The sequence below is a fragment of the Amblyomma maculatum genome, chromosome 1 (genome assembly GCF_055883805.1).
Source record: "Amblyomma maculatum isolate TAMU_Amacu chromosome 1, ASM5588380v1, whole genome shotgun sequence".
In the NCBI taxonomy this organism is placed as follows: domain Eukaryota; kingdom Metazoa; phylum Arthropoda; class Arachnida; order Ixodida; family Ixodidae; genus Amblyomma; species Amblyomma maculatum.
In genome coordinates, this window is record NC_139344.1 from 164,399,127 (window position 1) to 164,419,621 (window position 20,495).

The window sequence follows — 20,495 nt, forward strand, 5'->3', positions numbered from 1 at the left end:
GCCATCCTGGCGACTTATGGCGCGGAAAGCACAGCGGGGTCATAGAATGGCTTCAATCGGTTCACGTGAACTGTTTCACGACCACGGCGACGCAAGTCCGCAGAGGGCGTGACGGGCTCAACTACGTAGTTGACTGCAGATGTTTGCTGGAGGACCCTATATGGCCCGTGGTAGCGAGCAAGAAACTTCTTTGAAAGGCCAGGGGTTGTGGAGGGCACCCAGAGCCACACCAGTGTGTCCGGGAGATATGGCGAAGCTTCGCCGGTATCACGGAGGTATTTTTGTTGCCACTGATTTTCTGTTGTGAGAGAGCGGGCGAGCTGACGGCATTCTTCTGCGTACGTGACGGCATCGGATAGTGGGGAAGATTCGGAAACGTCAGGGCGGTAGGGAAAAAGTGTGTCCATAGTACAGGGTGGCTCGCGCCCGTAAAGGAGAAAGAATGGAGAGAATCCAGTAGTGGCCTGTGTCGCGGTGTTATATGCGTAAGTAACAAACGGTAGAACTTGGTCCCAATTGGAATGGTCGGTGTTCACGTACATAGCCAGCATGTCACCGAGAGTGCGGTTAAAACGTTCTGTCAGTCCATTCGTCTGAGGGTGGTACGAGGTAGCGGTGCGGTGTATGATGCGGCATTCTTTCAGGAGAGCCTCAAGAGCGTCTGATAAGAAAACGCGTCCGCGGTCACTGAGCAGTTCGCGAGGGGCACCATGGCGAAGAACCAGGTTTTTCAGAATAAAGGCAGCCACGTCGCGTGCGGAAGCAGAGGGCAATGATGATGTCTCAGTGTACTCTTTCATAGGATGACAGCCAGTCGTCGACATCTTGATCGGCCGTGCCGCTGAACAGGCAAGGGTCACGCTGGCGCACGACGCCAGCACACATGATCGTGGGTGGAACGGCCGGCTGCGTCGAAGTGTCTTGCATGGCGGTCGTAGAGGGTAGTGTACGGCTTCGCAGTTCCAGTTTGGGTGGGATCGTTTCCGGCACCTCCACCAATTGTAATAGGGCGTTTATTGACGCTCAGATGGAGAGCTGTGAGGACAGGACCTTGCAACGGCGAGCCCAGCGTACTTCTTCTTCGTCGCACAACGCACAGGTGCATGTCGATGGCGATGACTATCACAGTACAATTTTTATATCTTTTATTACTGTTTAGAAACACAAATTTTTAGATTGTGAAGGCAAGTTTACAGCGCCTTCTTGCTCCCTGTATATTATCAGCAGTGCACTCCCAGCTTATTGTTGTGTCTGGGATGCAGTATGAGTGCATACGACATATTTTGTAGGTAGGACTGCGCTTGCTTGTAATAAATGAGCATTTGCTGCGACTGCAGTTGTTATATAAATGGGCTTAACTATAGCTGTTTTGGTTCAATTACCAAATGTAGTTTATGACCCAGCACAAGACAGCGAGTGTTGACATACTCCACACAATGGAAAGCTTGGATGCACTCACAAGCTGCGCCTTGTTGGCGGCTGTGACATGTGAAGGAAGGGAAAACTAAAATAAATGGCACATGCGGTGTGCGCAAGCACAACATGGCAAATCCATTCCAGAAGCCTGCTCAATTGGACCACTTATACTGGTGCTCCGCTGTGACCCTGTGACACTAGACAAGATAAATTTATAAGAACTGTTTTCTTCATAAATAACCAGGAAAGGTGGTTTGTTCCTTAGCCAAGTAGTGAAGTACTTATGGCATCCTTATTCTTTGAATACATGTAAGGTATGGAGAACCCTTGTCCTCGTCTTCTGAGACCTTTCAGCTTTCAGGGGTGAAGCAAGGGCTCCACTATAGGGCTGAGAAGCAGCTATTGCTTATGAAAAAGACTGCACTAATACAGGGGATGCACGCAAACGCTTTGCAAGTGTAACATTAGCCACGAAACTTTTTCCAATTCTTTACAAGAAATGAGTATTCAGTTCCAAAATACCAAAACAGTCTAATTCCACGTACTGTGCTAGCAATATAAGTGTGCAACAAAAACATGACAAAGAGAAGTGGACAATGACGGTACCGTCATTTTCCACTTCTCCTCTTTGTCACGTTTTTGTTGCGCACTTATATTACTGTCTGTCATGGTTCACCAACTCGCCCAATCAGCCGTTCTTCTACTGTGCTAGGTCAGTGCACATGAAAGTATCCCAGATGGTTGAAATTATCCAGAGCCCTCCACTATGGCATCCTTCATAGCTTGAGTTGCATCGACTGGCCATTAAACACCACAAGCCAAACCAAACCAATATACAAAGAGTGCCAACCTCAAGAGCACTTCCAAGGCGCTATGAAGTATACATGAAGCCAAGAAAGCAAAAACCTTACACGATGCAAAGGCTGGAACGTGACGGGCCGTTTACGGTCCATTGTTGGACTGGCTGGAGCACTTCTTGGCTGACTGCTGTCCCTCCTCGATAGAGCCATGTCATCTTGTGTGCCCTAATAGGATGAGAAGTTTTACATTAACATATTGCATAAGCAAAACCACACTCATGGGCATACAGCCATTTCAATGCCCATGTTTATGGCATTATTAAAATAGAAAGGTGTGCTGCATTTAAGCATGCATGATGCACTGTGACGCTGTCGCCCTAGCCTATGGGCACACGGAAAATGGAGCTTTCTGCACAATAATGCGAGGCCTCACATCACCCTAAGCATCCCAAAATTTCTTGCAAACATGATGTAACTCTACTTTCACATCCACCATACTCTTCTGGCCTTCTCCCACGCAATTTTTACCCGTCTCCACAAGTGGAGAGGACCTTAAAAGGATGTTGGATGGAGAGCGTTAAAGCCATTCAAAGTGCCACAACAAAGAAGCTGACAACCCTGCCAAAAGAACCTTCATTTTAATTGCTTCCAAGACCTCAAGAAGCTTTGGAAGCTGTGTAGAGGCTCCAAGCGGGACTACTTCATAGGGCTGGTATATAAATAACTTCAATATTGATTGCCTTTTTTTTATGGACAGAGTAGTATCAGACCTTTAAACACAAAGGCTGCAGTGGATAAAGAAGGAAGACATTGCTATGTACCATATGCTTGCAGCTTATGTCTCAGCTCCCCCAACACAACACATAAATAATAACTGCTCTCCTTTCAAAATGCCCAAGTGTTGTGAGCTGGAACTGCAAAGAAAAGGTAGCTGCTGCTTGGCATACATTTACTCAATGCACAGTAAAATCCAGTATACTTCCAAGCGTACCTGGAATGGCAGTGAAATTCTACCCTTAGCTAAAGGTATTTGCAATGACATCAGCAAAATGTCAACATTGAAAGAAATGGTTAATTTCTGCCCTCTAGCATTAGCAGCAAGTTATTCAAGATAACACTTGTGCGATCTGTATAAAAAAATGTATATGTTCTCCAGCAGATGTCATCACTTACTGAAAGGCCAAATAGACTTCCCCGAACTCTGAAACTGGCACCTTACACCATTATTCAAGTGTTTCTGTATTACTAACTCCTCCTGAATGTAGTTAAATCTTTATGACACAACCATGGTTGCTGTGAAATTTGTGAAATTCCCCAGCCGAAACGTACTGTGTACAATGTGCAGAATTTTGGATGCTCTGAGCACACTCCCACGCAACTATGGATGATGATGCGAAGGCACAAGCTGCAATTACCAGCAGTATGTGCACCACCAGCAGCGAGTGCCGGTGTGCAGCCCGCTTATCAATGCCACTGTTAGTAAGCTGCGACGTGTGGCCATGAATAAACTCTGTCAGCCATAAGTGAGTACGTGTGAATGCGTTTTCCATTTTGTTCACTTTGGACAGCAGATATTTTTTCACGTCCTTGCGAGATTCGTATAATCCAAGACTCTACTGTAATGAGTAGGCAACAGTCCAAGAGCGACAGACAGCATTCTTTTCTGCATGCAAAACAACATGCCAATAGCCACTAGGTGTCAGAATGTTATCATAGTGAAGTGTAACACAAGGTGAAATGCTCTACATTTTCTTCTTTGACACTTTTCCTGGAATGTAGAACAGAGAAAACAAACTGCCACTGCCAGCACCTGCATGTTGCAATATCACTGAAGTCACTGAAGTGTTTATCACCAGCATCTGCTTTACATTTCTCAACAGCTGCCATCATACCTTAGATGGCTACCCTAAATCGGGAAATGCGCTAGTCAACTGCTTTTGCCCTACTGGATGCCAAGACGCCACAAGACTTGTGACAAAGTATATAAAAAATATGGCAATATATGGTCACAAATCAAAGATGAAATCTGGGTTCTTCCTATGCACATGCACTACAATGATAATAAACACAAACCATACCTTTTGCATGTTAGCAATCTTGCCTTGGATGTTTGTGTAAGCTTTCCTACCTTTGTCTTTCACCTGTAAAAGGTATACAAGCCACAAGGCGTACTTATGTACAAAAACTAATGTACAGCACTGTGTTATGCATGAACAAGAGAACTAACTACTTCTGTTTATATATAAACATAAAGCCTTCCCACTGTAACTGTCCAGTAAAACATTTCGTCTCACTGGGCAACTACAGTGGGAAGTCCCGAAATATGGCCTCATGTTAGCACACAGACTGGACTACCTGGTGAGTTTTTGTAACACACGTAGCTCATCACTGCAATCTTGCATGGCAATGCAGCAAAATGAGACTCATGCACTAAAAACATATTGTGATGAGCCGAAAATAATGAAATGGTCACTGGCAAAAAAAAAAGTTAAAAGCAATGCCAGTGAGCGGGCTGTGTTCAGGGCAGGAAACAGTGAACGCAGCACCAGTTCTTGGTAGCAATATGCAGGCCAAAACAAAGTAGCAGAAAAGCTGCCAATTTCAGAAGCAAAGTACTGCGTTGTAATGCAGACACATCACGTTCGAGGCATTAGATATGAAATGCTGTACACTGACTAAGAACACAGCTTGTATACCGGAGTGTAAATGGCTACTGGAAGTAGTGTATCCAGTGCTTTCTCCGCATTGAACATGGTCTGTCACAGAGAGTACTTCTTCTAGCACCCCACTTTGTTTTCACACAGTCATGCATTCACAGCACCATGGAACGTGGATCCATAAATTCACATTCAAGAGCACAGCTCTTGCGGTGTGCAAGTATTGGTTACATGGGATTTTTTCACATTGCATGCTCTTTATTTCCAGTCCGGGAAAAAGAAAAAACAAACTATAGTGCACTTGAAAACAAAAGCTACAGTGCAGAATTACTTTTTTTTTGTCAATACAATTTGGCACTGGAATTTTCACCAAAGATGCTAAAATGTTTAGTTGTCATATTTCTTTATTCAATTGAATAAAATACAAAAATACTCCCGAGTAACTTCATACAACTGTATGAAGTTACTCGGGATAGTTTTAGTTGCCTCCCCCTACCATGCCTCAGTATATTTTTAGTCATTAGCTAACACTAGCTGAAATACCTGGTATGTAACATCGCAAGGATATGCTTACAGGGCCTGATACTCCTGAACAAGGTATAGAGGAACTTGAATGCTTGAATGTATACAATACCATCTCGCCTCCGTTGTGACAATTGAAGATAACTTTTCAAAAAAGATGAACCAATGCATGCAAAAGATGTAGATGACTTCGAATTGTGGACAGGTAAAAATACTGTCACTGTTTCATAGCATACTTAAATTCAGAACAAGCCATAAAAAGAAAAATTATGTAAACAAACCTGCTTACGTGCTTCCTCATACCATCATATCACTACGGTAAAATCTTGTTAGACATGGTTACAAGAGACATTCGGCTGTAAGAGACACTTGAAAATAGATTTGGTTGGTTTTCCTATGTTTGCCATGCTAACAACATCGCATACAAGAGACTCAGTTACAAGAGACACTGGTACTAAAGACAACTTTTGCAGGTCCCTGGAGTAAATTCTTCACTATTTAGAAGACACACGATTAACCCAGGTACGCTCATGCAACGCAGCTGACTCGTACCAACTCGTACGTGCGGCAGTTTAGATTCTCTTAGCTAAATTCCATTCCATATCAGTGCCCTTTTTTGTTGCAATATGTCAGGCACCGAGAAGTCAAAATGACCCTGTTTTTTCAGTCACACAGGAATGTGATGCCAGTGGCTGAAACAATGGGGACATTTTGACTTCCTAGTCAAGAAGAGGCCCTCTTCTTCGGTTCCTGACATATTGCAACAAAAAGAACACTAATATAAAACAAAATTTAGGCAAAGGAATCTAAACTGCCGCACATACGAGTTGGCAAGAATTTTTGGTTACAAGAGACCTTGGTTACATGAGACATCTTTTTCGGGGGTCCCTTGAGTGTCTCTTGTAACGAAGTTTTACTATATTCACAAATAAATAAGCAAAATAAATATATTTGCCTTTTTTTTCTTTCAATGACAATATTCAAGCAAAATTCTCACTTAAAGTAAATTAAGATCTATTTGGTTTTGCATTGCACTCGATTGTGATCGGTGATGCTATTTGGCCTTGAAGATACTAATAAATGGAATGAAAGGATTTAGCCTTTTCTACCGCAACCCACGTATTGCCGATCTTTACATTGTTCAAAATCTTTTCATCATCATCATCATTACTGTTCATCTACAACTGGTTGTGCAGAAGTCAACTGTACTGTAACACCATTTTTTCTTGCTGTTTCATACGATAACCTATGTAAAGAGGTTATAGATATGTTAAAAAAGAAAGAAAAGCACTGCTCGCATTATTACACTCAATTTTCAGATCACATAAGCACATTTCAGGTACAGTCCCTGAAAACTTCTTAAAAGTCAGGTTTCTGTAAGACTATATGTATAATCAGTAAAAGCGTTCAACATGTTCATGTTGGTGCAAAACACAACACAACACATGTTACTGCAAAAATACCAAATGGAAGCAGTGAGATGACCATAGCACACCAGGATCAACCTCAGAGAGATCTTGATGGATTAGATCAACTTTCTGGGATTAAGAATGATGCAGGTCACACGCGAGGCTTGTGAGTGTGACGTCAAAATCGAAACTGGACTGGCTATGAGAGTGGCGCAGATTTCTCACCGCCACCATACAGAGTCTGGCTGCAGCAAGATTATGCAACTGAACCCATAATAACTCAATTTTTCCCCCTTTTAAAAATTGACTCTCTTTTCAAACATTGTCACTGGGCATGATAGCACTTGCATGCAGCGGTGCATTGTTTTCCACCGTGCGCGCTGTATAATGTGCACTTACGAGAAATTAAAAATGCAAGTTATATACTGCAAAAATGCAGTGCACATACTATTAAAGGAGTACAGACACGTACATTTTCTGTTCCGGTATTTTTGCTTTAATCGATCCACAGTGGGCCAAAACAGAGGGACTGCGACCCAAAAAGCCCCAGCACAGAACAATTAATTTGTTATCAGTGCATTTATCAGGGCCAGTTTCGGTTTCGATCTCTCCGGACACGAGCGCGCGATGACGTCAAAGATACGAGAACGCCACACGAGCGCCCCCTACCGGCAAGGTAGGTGATTGCGTAAGCACAAAATCTGATGACGCATTCGGGTCGCGTTTTTCGTCTGCTTGCTGTCGCATGTGCAAAAAAATATTGTCGTCGAGCAGCGCTTCAGCGTAGCATAATTAGTACTGCGACGTTGTTTCGCCCAATAACGTGGATGTTACTAACATTGCCGCGCACTTTAATCCCGACCCGCTCGCCTGCAACTCAAGCGACGAAGCAGGAATCAGCAGCAGCCACGAAAGCTTGGTGGGTTGACACGCAGGAAATGTCAACTGGTAGGAATGTTGAACAAAGGAACCGTGAAGATGCTGCTTTATCAGTCCGGTTGGCCAACGCTGTGAGCCAAGCTGTTCTAAAAAAATGTTTTAGTAATGACGCGATCAGCCACCGTAACCCGTAAGCTCTCCCGGCGGCTCCCGTGCTCACACCTGTTCACGCGCTGATTGGTCCCGACGCGGCAGGCCTGCGTGCCGCCGTCCAAGCATGTGGCGCCATCTGGCGCAGTCAAGGCAATCTGGGTGCGTAAAGCCGTGGCCGCTGCGCTCGACTCCGAAGTCATAACTGCCTCATAGCATCCGCTATCGGTAATCTAGCTATCGTAGATCGCTGTTCATTCGCTTACATAGCCATTTGTACAAAAGGACTATCAGTCACGATTAAATTGCGAGGATTATTCAGCCAATACGGAGGTCCTGGTAGAAATAATTACAGTGATACAAGCGAACTTTTTTTTTCCTACAGCTGGTCTGCCCGGTGCGACGCACCAGATGTCTGCTAGCTCCGCTGCTGAAGGCGTCGCGCAAAGCAAGAAATTATTTTAAGAGATGGGCTTGCCAGTAAAGCGGCGCTAAACTCCGACGTTTATTACAGCGTTAGCCCGTTCCGAAGCACCTTTCGCTGGCGCTTCAATGCGAAACCAGCTAGGGCTAGCGACGTCTAGGGTAGGCGGGGAGCGGCGCAGTATGTTCCCGGCGCGCCATCGAGAGGCACCGTTGCCGTAGGCCCTGCACTTGTGCAGACATGCTGTTGGGGCCTGAGTTTAGCAGGCAGTCTCCATACGTACACCGGTGAGGTAATTGTAACATGCACCAATGAAGAAGCCATCGAGTAAAGCGAGCAGAAGCGGAGTTCTTTCTCAGGGCACGGCCGGAAGCGGCGGCGGCGCCGTTCGAGTCTGGCCATGTGTCGTCACTGCTCTTTGCTTTGCCGACTCCCCGTCACAGTTGTTTGATGACGTCATGTTGTTTACCTATGTACACGTTTTCGTCACAGAGATGTCGATGCCAATGGGTTTTGAAAAACGGAGTACTTGCCTGGCTTGTTTTTAAAATCAAATTAAAATATCTTCGCGGAAAAGTGCGAGGTTGGGATTGCTTGGGGAGCATCTCTGTATAACCAGGAAAGCAATCGTATTCCTTCCGATGCTTCAAAAAATGGTGTCTATACTCCTTTAACAAAGTGGCACTGTTTAGATTAATCAATGATTACGAAATGTTTTTTTCAGTCTTCCAGTACTGATGTGCGCTGATACTATGCCGCATTTTTAAGACAACCAAAGAAACAAACAGTGCAAAATTTGCTAACGATTTGAGTGCCGTTAGTGGCATTCATAGCATCCTGAACAAAAACAAAAATTATGCAATTGTGCCAAGCCCCATCATGGTTCTTGTTGTCCCAGTGCCTCAAATAGTGTTTAGTGCTTGAAAAGCGCTTGAAGCAAATGCAAGGGCTCCACTACGAGAAACATATCAGGCTCATGGCACAGCTGCACCGCCAGCAATGTTTCTTTGGAAAAAGCTTTGTTTTTCTTATATACAATAGGAAGAGGAAAGGAAGATGTGGTGCACAGCATGGTTTTAATTACTCCTCTGGTGTTTTGTTTTCATCGCGATTCAGAGATGACTGAAGCCCTACACAAAATGGGCATTTTAATGCAACGCAATGGACCAGGCCCCGTATAGGCGCTGTTCACATCTCTATAATGTGCGGTGGGAAATCAAGGCACAAGTCCAAGACCGTGTGGTGCTGTTCTCATAGAAGGTGGTAGAGTTCCTTGGCATAATAGGCTATACCTCTGCAAAATGACAGAATCATTCAATCGTGCCATCCACACCGAGGCGACTGACTGCAATGACCCATCAAATATAAAGAGTTGGTATAATTATCCACCAGAGTTTAAAGGCCTCCAAGCGCATCGAACTAAAAACGTAGCAAATCGGCACAATCAAAAATGCTGGCTGACAAGGAGGCAGCATTCATTATCTTTCGTGATTTCTTCTTTTAAGAGGGGAAGCGAGGCTAGAGTGTCAATTTTTGAATTGTTGCACTGATTTCGATAAAATTTTTAGAAATGGCTTGTCTTTTTATTAAAATATATTCCAAGTTTCATCACATCAGCCCAAAGAGAAAAAAAGCTGTTGCTGTCATAATGGGTGATTAAGTGTGTCAGCTGAGGAAAGCTACCATTTCAAAAATCATGGATATACTAAGCATTTTTGCTTAGATAATTTTTTGACAGTTCATTGAACAGGGTAAGACCTATTGCAGATTGTTTATGACAATTTTGTAAAAATCCAAGCACTTTAAAAACAAACTTATTTTTTCTGGTGTCATTATATGCCACCTATTTTTTATTTTTTCCTTAGAAAATAAATAGGAATCCAAAAAATACATTATCTTGTTCCCAACAAAATGTTGGTCCACAAACCAACTTGAAAGCAGCCTTTGAAGAAAGAGTTGTAAATGGTAGTTTTCCTAACGGCTGTGCTCTTGCAAAAAAGTGCAAACTGAGAGAAATGAGTTCAACGATTTCAGAACACGCTATTCAAATTTAGGGCCTAAATTTAAAAATTGAAGTGGCCTGGTGCATACGTTGGGCTGTCTTTTTCAACACGACTGCTCTGTAGCGATTACTAGTTGCCCTTTTTTTTTTTTTCTTTTTTCAGCTTTACAGCTGTCCAGTGCCCTTGTCTGCGCTCGTGAACTGCTTTCTTTTGCTGCTTACTGGGCGTGCCTCTTCGTCTGGGTTCCATATTTTATCTCCAGCTTGTCAAACACTTTGGTCAGCTAGGCTCTTAGTGTGGAGAAAACAGTATTCGAAGGTTACGTGCTGCGATTTAGTCAATCCAAGCTTCTCTTTCGGTTTACCAGCAAATCCGCTTATGCCACTGTCCAAAATTTGCCTTTTCTTATTGTTTTCCATTTTAATTGCCTGCTCTACTATCGATAGCAGGTCTTTTCTGGCCAGAGAGCACGAAAAACAAGCATTCTAACTTGGAAGTACACTCTGTGTTCAGTTTCTTGGCTGCTACGCGGCTGCGTCTTAGAATCAGCGTTCACAGGCGTTTTCGGTGGTGAGTGCATCCTATCTCAGAAACAAATTAATTTTAATTTTTCAACTGCACAGTTGAGAGCGAAACTCAGTGAGAAGTTTTTTCAATATATGCACAATCCAAAAAACAAATATTTAAAAACATGCCCTTTTTGGTGAAAATGGTGATCTTAGCCTTGCATCCCCCCCTTAAACAAAGGAGGATGTAAGCGAACACCAGTTGTAATAAATAAAAAAAGCCTCACATATACACCATGGTAAATTAAATACTTGAATGTAGATACAAAAGTTTTTGATATGTGCAGAAAATGCAGCCAAAACGTGAATTAAGTATCTCAATGCAACATTGCAGCAGCTGAAGGGGGAATATCTTCATTCTCAACAACGCTCTGAACCCACTAAACTTCCCTGGTACTCTTCCGTTATGGTCATAATGGGCTAGAGTTTGCTTCCACACTATGAGAGAAAAAAGTGGGGACAAAGCTGCATGATAAACAACAATCAATAAAACAACCATCTGTAACAGTGCCTTGCACCTGCTGGAAAACAGCACGCACGCTCAAATTTTGGGAAACATATCTTTTTTTCAAGATAACACAAAGGTGGCAGTAGTGGTGGCATGCATGGTTAAACCTCCTGAAGCTGCGCTGTGGCTATGAGAGAAAGCATAGTGGAATAGTCTAGGCCAACTAATAGCATTTTTGTCCTCAGTAAGAAATTGATATGGCTCTTCCTGCTTATTATGATGTTTGTCCAGCAGTAAAATTTGCATTTACAGTCAAACTCACTTATAAGAATATTGAAGTGCCATGAAAATACCATTGTTAAAACCGAAAATTGTTATAACTGGGTTAAGCTGAAAAAACAAAATATCACAAACATGAGAAAGTTTAATAAAGGGAAGTCACACTTTTCACTTATTCCCAGGCAGAAACCAGTAATCATTGAGCTTTGATTGCCTCACGGTAATCTTGTTGACATCTCTCTGCAAGGCATCCAACTGTTGCGGTATCTGAGCGAAAAGATTTTAGCTTGAATGAAGCCCCGGCATGGACTTGATTAATCTTAGTGCCGGCAGAGTCGCAGTACAGTAAAACCTAGACAACTCGAAGTCATTGGAACCGAGAAAAATGTTTCAATTAACCGGGTTTTCAAATTAACCAAACACTGCAAAAAATCTGACTCAGGCAAAAAATTTCACTGCGAGAACACGCTGGGCGTACCCCCCTCATCCTTCCATCTGTAAGCATGGAGTCAGCCGTAATCATAATACCGCCTTTTTAGCGTCGTTCACTCAAGAAGGCGTTTGCTGCTTTCATGCGTTCCAATGATTTTGTGGCAGTGGACAGCGCCCGCTCCAATCGCAGCGTGATAAAGCAAACATACTAAAAACCAACATGCTTGCGCAACTAGACTAGCAGAACCAGGCACTGCCGGCCCTCCAGTCAAGGATGCTGGCACTAAGCCAAGTCCCCCCCTCTCAATTCACCTGCCCACCGCAGGTGCTGCAGGTGCTAACACCAGTAAATGAACACGCTCTGATGTTATTGCTGAGCAGCATCTTGGCAGCCTGCCAAGAAATGCGCTGCGAACTGTGGCGATGGCATCACGAAACGGAAAACTGTGCCGAGCCAACAATGATTTTGAAGCAAAAACTTCATTCACTACGGCACGTAGTTCGAGGCATCAGGTATGCACGCTTTTCCACTTGAGAAAGATTTAGAGGCCAAACTTCTGTGTTAAGCCTGGTGGTCGCCATGTGACTTTGGGACATAGTCACGTAGCCATCAAGTGGCCCGTGACCACTGTCAAGGTCAAGGTCCCGTGACCTTGTGGTCGCCATGTGACTTTGCGACATAGTCACGTAGGCCACCAAGTGGCCTGTCAAGGTAAAGGTCACGTAAGGTGACGTCAGTGTGGCGTGGGAATAGAGGGCGCTAGAGAGGCAATATGTGTAAAATAGGAGCCTCCGGGCTCCTGCCTAGGTTACAACACTGCGCGAGATGGAGAAGGACGAACATCCTGCCACAGTAGCGCATCAGAACACAAAAAAGGCACGTCACAATAAGGCCCTGAAAAGGCGGCGTGCCGAAGCGACCGATGAAGAACGGGCTTTACGTGTGGAGAAATGCACAATGTGTTTAATCCAAGCTTGGCAATGAACGTAGCCATGTACATCAAGCTTTCGCTTCCCTCCAGGGTAAACCAAAGTTAAAACACCAGCTAATTTTTTCTCCCCAACTTTTCAGCAGCATAAGTGTGGGGTAGGTTCATTGTGCGAGTGGGTCCATTACGCGATTAGATATGGAACTAGAGGTGCCCATTAATGCTCTAAGCCAAGGCACACGATTAAAATACACGGCGAAGGTCGATGTTGCGCGCTGTCAGCACGTTGCAGTGAAGCATGTCTCCACTTCTGCAGGGGCGCGCTTCGGCAGTCGGCAAGCCATACCACATGGTTTTCTGTGCTGACAGCTCTATGGTTCGGGCGCTACGGCGTATCAAGCATAAGCATCGCTCTGCGGCACCACTTCGTGGCTCCGAGGTGCTGTCGCTTCATTGGTTTGCGGCAAAATTTAGATAGAGCATTCCAGCAAAGCACTGCAAACCTTCAAATTTACAGGGCTGATACAGGTGGCCGCTTCGAATTTGACGGCTAAATTTACGTAAAAAATTGTGGGACCAAAGAAATTATTCAAATTATATAGGATTTCGAATTTAGCGAGTTCGAATCATCGAGGTTTTACTATTTGTGAGTCCTATATTCTGTTAGGGTTGCCGCTCAGTGACCACATTTTAATTGTTATAACTGATAAGTTACCATGAGAGCATTGCTGCATGTGGTTTATTTTGCTATAGAATATAGGATAAAGCTGACGGTGCCGCAGTTGTTCATTGTTATATCCGATATATTGTTGTAAGTGGGATGTTACAAGTGGGTCTGACTGTATTACTGACAAAAGTGGACTTTAAAAATTTCTCGCCACTTAAAACCAAAGACATCAAGAGTAAAAAGGACTCTGTGGCCGCAGTTTTGAAGTGAACAGCGATGTAGCCTTGCCTCTGGTATCTGAGCACAAAGAATGATTATGTCACACTAAAGTTTGCATAAGAAAAAGGCCAATAATTCTGACACATGCATTTAGCTTCTCAGTCTTTTCTAGATTATAAGACCTCCAATTTTGGTGAGAGTGGTCTCTTTGCGATTACAATGCAGTAGTACCCTATTCATTTGTTCTCAGCTGTTTAGGGCAGTGGAACATGAACTCTGGTTAGTGAAGGTTTTATTTTGGAGCTAAAAAAAAAAAATTTTTTTTTTTGTGAGCAGCCTCTGGTCACTTCTGTAGTTAGCATTTTTAGCATCTGATGCATAAAGAAAATTGTTTTCTTTGAAATTACTAGCATATCTTCCAAAGTATTGCTGCAATCTATTAAATTTTTGTACCTTGCAATTTTTGCCGGGTATGAATTCATCAAATGTCTGCTATAAGGAAGCATTTATGCTAGCTAGTTTATGTGTTATTACTGTCTAGCATTTTCTAATACAAATAGTCAGAGAAAAAAAAATTACATTTCCAAAAAACAGTCGATTCCCATGAGGCATAAAACATTTTTTCCCTGTCTGAAATACCTGTCAAGCAGCGCACTGGAAAAAAAAAAAAAAAAAAAAAAGAAAGAAAAAAAAAAAGCTTTTTGCACATTTAATCACCTTTGATATTCTTCTTTTACATTACAAGCAAAACATGCAAATATTTGCCATAATTTTCATTATAATTGTACTAAAAATGTTAAATTTTAAATTGCTGCTTAATATTTCTGTTTTAAATTATACGGAAAACAGCATAAAACAGGTAAGAGTTAAGAAGTCTGTAATACTGGCGGCGATACTGCAACAAATTATGACACGTGTCCAGCCATCATTGTACGACTTGATATGCAATTTAACATACAAAATATACTGAACTACAAATCGTTCATCAAACCTTAATTAGAACACTGGGAACAAAATTTGGGCAAGCACCACAATATTAACATGCTGACAAATGCATGCACAAGTGCATTTTCCTTTGACCACATCACAACTTAGTGGAAAGCAAGTTGTATCTTTGTTAAAACGAGCAGCAGCAGCTAAGCAGAAACATGACACGACTGATTAAGGTTCGTTAGTCAGGATGGGGCCAAGCACAACTTAGTCCTTGCCTCACCTCCCTTGGAACATCATTTGGGAGTGGAGACCATGTGTACCATGTTGCATACCATACGAAACTCTTCCTAAGCTGCCTTCTCACCTGGAAAAGTACTCTGCTTCCTCAGAAATCTCACTTAAGAGGAAGTGAAAATAACAATACTGAATGACTAATCACCGTATACTCTTCTAGTCATTTTACCATTTAGCAGAAACGTACAAGCATTCAGATGAACAAATCGAGGGTTTGACAGAAACCAATCTTGTTGGACATGTACATCAAGGAGAGGCAAAACACCAACAAAAAAAAACCGAATGAACTAGTGTTTCAGCCTGTACAGGAGCCAAAATGTCCGTACATTCATTTTTTCTGGCCGGCATTCTGATTCTCCTCCATAAACGTTCAGATGCTTCTAATTAAAGCAGAGGTTATTCATTTTCAGATACACTAAATAATAAGATTAATAATTTATTATCCTAGCAGCCGACAGTAAGCAGTTGATGTTTTACATGGCAAGCTGGCCTGTTCACAATTGCAAGCCTTCTTGTTTCGTAGCATCAAAATCCCAAACAGCATTATGAGTCATTTGCCCTGGACACCAGAATTTCTGAAGAGCTACACCAACATTTGCTTTAATTTCTCTGCATTATGAGTCATTTGCCCTGGACACCAGAATTTCTGAAGAGCTACACCAACATTTGCTTTAATTTCTCTGCCATAAAATGTCATTCATGCAAATATTCCTATTATTTGCTTTAAATATTGCCACTATTAAATACACCCCAACGTTTTACCAACACAGCGTGGCAGTAATGAAAATGTGTATTTCAAATGTCTTTGGACAACTACTCGTTTACTCCCAGTGATTGAAACTCGCAAATGAGCTCCTCCGCCATGCACAAGAAAACATGAACTGACCGAAGGAACAGTTCTTAAATGCATTTTTCAGCACACAGATACAGCGGGAACAGATGAGACTACACGTTTTCAGCTTTTCCAGACAAAATTGATATACTGTTCATGACCACAACCAGATCTGCAGCAGAACTATACGGTACCGTAAAAACCGGCATATGAATCAGACCAGACTGTAGGTCGGCCTCCAGATTTCTCAGTTCTAAAAGCGAGTGACACAAGCATGGAAAAGCATCCTTACCTTGAAACAAATGGAATTCAATAAGATCTGCACACCAATAATGCTGTATCTATTTTCATTTGCATCTTAATGCTGCTTGTCTCTACAGTTGTCCTCAAAAGTAAACTGAAGCCAACTCTTTCTTTGAATCTAAAATGTGATGATCAAAATTCATTGATGCACTGCGTAATTCAGAAAATCAGAATTAGGTTGCATAGACCTATTCAAGAATGCATGGGGCAAGGGTGCTGAAGTTAAACTTTTTCGCTAATACATATTGCATTCCATTTAAAGCACCTGTAGTTCACATGCCAGAAGGACATGTCACTAGCAGTCATCCGAACTCAAGTTGGATGACGAGTGCTTCTCGCTGCCCAAGTCCCACAGTGCATCGTCCTCCGTACTGCACAACACGTAGCTGATGCTGCATTTCCAAAAATGTTTGCGCACCAATTTTTCGGGAAGAGATTTTGACAACACCCAGCCACAAACAGTTGGCAACGATGGATGCATTCATCATAAAATTCACATACTTGATCTTTAAATGCCATTTATTTTGCCTCCACAAGATCATCACATCATGCTGTTGATTGTGACGATGGTGATGAAGGCTGGTGAAAGGCCTCCCATCGCTTTTCTGCCATACAGTTATATGAGACGGCAGCAGACTTTGCCACAGTTTTAGGAGAAGTTCAACCCACATTCCAATTTTTATGGTGTGTATGGCAGTCGTTTTAATGAACTTTCACAAAGGAACAAAAGGAATGGCCTTGCGGTAGAGCATCTGCCTCATATTCGGGAGGTACTAGGTGCGATCCCCGGTGCCGCCGGATACTCGTCGGTTTTCAATGGGTACAAGCTTCCCCTGGCCTGGTGCTCAGCTCTTTGGGGTGAAATGTTTGGGAAATGGGTCATAGGTCCCAAATAGTTGTGCCGATGGGTCAGTGATTCGTTCCACCATCAGACAACAATAAGTCCGCCTCGCGCGGCAAAAGCCCATTATGTCCATTAACGCACTTTCACAAAGGAACAAATTCTGACACTAAAGGATTTTATACTGAGCGTGCAGACACTTACATTTTTGTAGGCATTGCGAACAGCTGGATTTGCCTAAAAAGAAATTACATGGGGTCCATTTCAGATGTCAGAAGCATGGTAGAATAAACTAAGTAACAGAAAATATAAACAACGCCAACCTTGCTCTTCATGGACTTCAGCAATGCACCACCTTCTTTCTGAAAGCCAACAAAAAATTATGTAAAAGATAAAACATGACAAGCAAGAAATTTCACGTGGCATGTTGAGTGGCATGTGGAAATACACCCGACGCTTGGAGCTACCCGTGCGATTACCTTAAAGTTTGATGTATTCGGTATCAACTGCAATATCACATTATTTTTACATGTCAGCCATATGTCATTCACAAATTTTTTTTTTTACTCATTTTGTATGACCTCAGTGCAAACAAGCACACAGTTATGCCGCCTAAGCAAACGGTGTACATTTATCCGTGCTTGTTTAATTTAAATGCAAAAACCATACCCCGCTTTAAAAAGTAATCTGCCTACTTACCTTTTTCAAGAATTGTTTTCTTGCACTGAACAAATTTTCTATATTCGAAGTCATTTTTTTTCTTCAGATACATATTCAATTAACATTTGAGTGGTATTAAATAATTTCAATATTAGCACACCTTTAATAAAATGAAATAACATATGCCCTGACCACAAAGTAGGGCATGAAAAAAATAGCTTACCACATGTACAGTCGCCCAAATCTTTAACTCATGTGCGCAATGGCCACCTTTTCTGTTGCTCCTGCGCATTACAAAGGAGCTAACATGCGAAAAGATCAAGTTTCACCAAATCCTTGCTTAATCTTGACCTCTCCGCGAATTTTAATCTGCCCTAAGGCGCAGGAGCACGGAAGAGGTAGCCATCAAGCATAATAAAAGATTTGGGCGGGTGTAATGCTACATTTAGGTAAAACGTAAACAGTGGAACACTCAACACTAGTCAACACTAAATGCTTTCCAAAATTGCTGTGCAGGAAACAATGTCTCGGTGACCATGCCTACACCGTGCCCACACTCAGTGGTACTGTTCAGCAATGGCTGCTGGCACTCATCCACGGCAGCCTGAATAACAGCACTATAAAGCATTTACAGAATAAATTTTCTTAAAAAGTGTATATATTTTTAGTCAAAGCCATTCATAGCAATCAGCTGCTGCATTCATATTTAGCTTCTAGTATCACTCGTTAAATAGTATACAGGGCCTCAAAAGACAAAAATGTATCAATTCCTAAAACAAAAAAAGGGGCAAAGTGTCTATTGCGTACCTTCATGTTTGCCAACCAGTACTTGTAATGTTGCTTGAATTGCTTGTTGGAGCTTTCATCAAACATGTTCACTTCCAGTTCAAATATATCATTGTGGACCTCGCAGGAGTTGAGGATCTGCAGTCTACCTTCAATAAACTGCAAAAGGCAAGAAATATAAAAAGGTGCACGAGGTAAATTAAGGTTTTTTGTTCTGAGCCCCATAGCCACTCACAAAGTACAACAACAAAAAATACTCCATGAAATCTGGAAGGAAGCATATTACTCTAATTTCTTTAAGCAACCATTATTCTGCCAAAATAACAAAAACATTTCTTGACAAGAAAAATCTTCTATGTAGCCATTCCATGAAAGCAGCATACAGTTTGTAAAAATGCGGAATGCACAAGGAAACTGCTTGTGTTTGTTTGTTTTTCCCACTAAGCTTTCTAAACCTTGCCTCCCCCCCCCTCCCCCCCCCCCCCCCAAAAAAAAAAGACAGCATGCCAAATATGAAATGTTACACAACAGGCAAAAAATTTTAGGTGCCACATCGAGCACGCAGCCCATAAAACTAGCACTTCAAATTAATGAACATGGAGAGCATGCCAATAAAAACGAAGTCATAAATAAGGACTGCGGCAACATATCAACACTGCCATTTTGCAAAGAAAATAAATATATTGGCCCATTCTTTACTAGCAACACCCACCAGTTCTCTCTATTCTTACTCCATGCTTCTCACAACTCACAGTCTTCCTTCATTGTTGTCTGTGAACGCATCATCTGGCATGTTTAACTACAAGCACAACTTGATGACTGTGAAACTGCATCTGTTTATTTTCCCAGCTATGAATTCTACAGCAACCCCCCCTCCCCCCCCCCCCTTTCCAAAAAAAAAAAAAAAAAAGAAATAAATAAATTGTCAGTAGGAGAGTGCCAAGTACGAAATGCTCTACAAGGAACACCTGAGAAATTTCAAACACCTAGGGCTGTTGTGCACTGATGGGCATTTATGTATTTTACCTCCATGAGAATGCTCAAGAAAAGGACAGGATTAGGTCGCATGGCCTCTGGCTCTGCAGCCACAAACAACAGACACTAAGCCACTGTGAAAGGTCAAGCCCAGCTAGAACAAACATATCTCATCAGTACAAGCCCCATTCTTTGAACAGCTGACTGCTCTATAAGCACCTTTAGCATACCACTAAATCTCAATAAGTAGAAGGCTGGACTTTGGTTTAAACCAGGATCAAAATGCCGAATTCAGTTCTTCAGATTCAGTTTCAAGTGAAAAACGTTAGTACAGCTGATACTCATGCCCCAAGTCATAATTAGCTGGGTATTCCAAAACAGTTAAAGTGGGTCACTGGAGAAAATTAGGGAAGTGCTGAAACCAGTAACATGCAGTAATGCAATGGCTGAAGTCATTTGGGGAAGCTTAATGAGCAGCCAAAAGTGCCTTTTAGCGCAGAAAAGCGAGCGTTTGGTGCAGATATATACAGTTAAACCTGGTTATAACGAAATTGTAAAATGTCCACTATTTTTCGTTACATTCAGCTTTCGTTACATGCAGTTTTCCAGGGAAAGGAGGTGGAGGAGGAATCAGTCTGGGAAGAGCGCACGCCTTGGCGCCGCCCCTGCCGTGAACGTGCTCGCCCACCACCGTTGCCCCAAGTAACTGACTCTGCCGCACGTCACTAGCGCGCTCTGCTGTTCCCGCTACCGACATGTGGGAGCCTGCGAGCAACCACGTGACAGCAATGGAGACACACTGCACGCCCTGTGTCGTTTTTCTTTGTTCTGTTATTTTTAAGCATGAACTACTGTAGTGCCTTGTTCCGAAAGTGAAAGCAGCGGAGGCTGCTGACTCTGCCACATAGATGCGGCGTTGGCGCTGAAAAGCAAAGCGCTGGATCAACTGAGGTTGCTGCTGGCTAGAGTAGGCGTTCCTCTCATTTCAGTTCGTGTTTTATCGTCATGAAACTTGCTGGGTTATGCCAAATTTCCAGTAACTTGGCACTAGCTAAGAAACAGTCGACACCG

General features: G+C 42.6%; 1 protein-coding gene across 2 annotated transcripts in view; it reads right to left on the reverse strand.

The window, feature by feature from the left end:
* LOC146204795 (DENN domain-containing protein 1A-like) overlaps positions 1-20,495 on the reverse strand; it is a 69,959-nt gene that overhangs the window by 11,455 nt on the left and 38,009 nt on the right. The window contains exons 15-20 of one of the 2 annotated variants that reach the window (XM_084589498.1): positions 18,471-18,608; positions 17,327-17,365; positions 17,208-17,240; positions 15,014-15,097; positions 4,295-4,357; positions 2,328-2,441 (exon numbers count right to left, since the gene is read on the reverse strand). In XM_084589498.1, coding sequence (XP_084445624.1) covers positions 2,328-2,441; positions 4,295-4,357; positions 15,014-15,097; positions 17,208-17,240; positions 17,327-17,365; positions 18,471-18,608 — 471 coding nt within the window. The remainder of the gene's footprint in view (positions 1-2,327; positions 2,442-4,294; positions 4,358-15,013; positions 15,098-17,207; positions 17,241-17,326; positions 17,366-18,470; positions 18,609-20,495) is intronic. The other variant, XM_084589499.1, reaches the window with a different exon arrangement.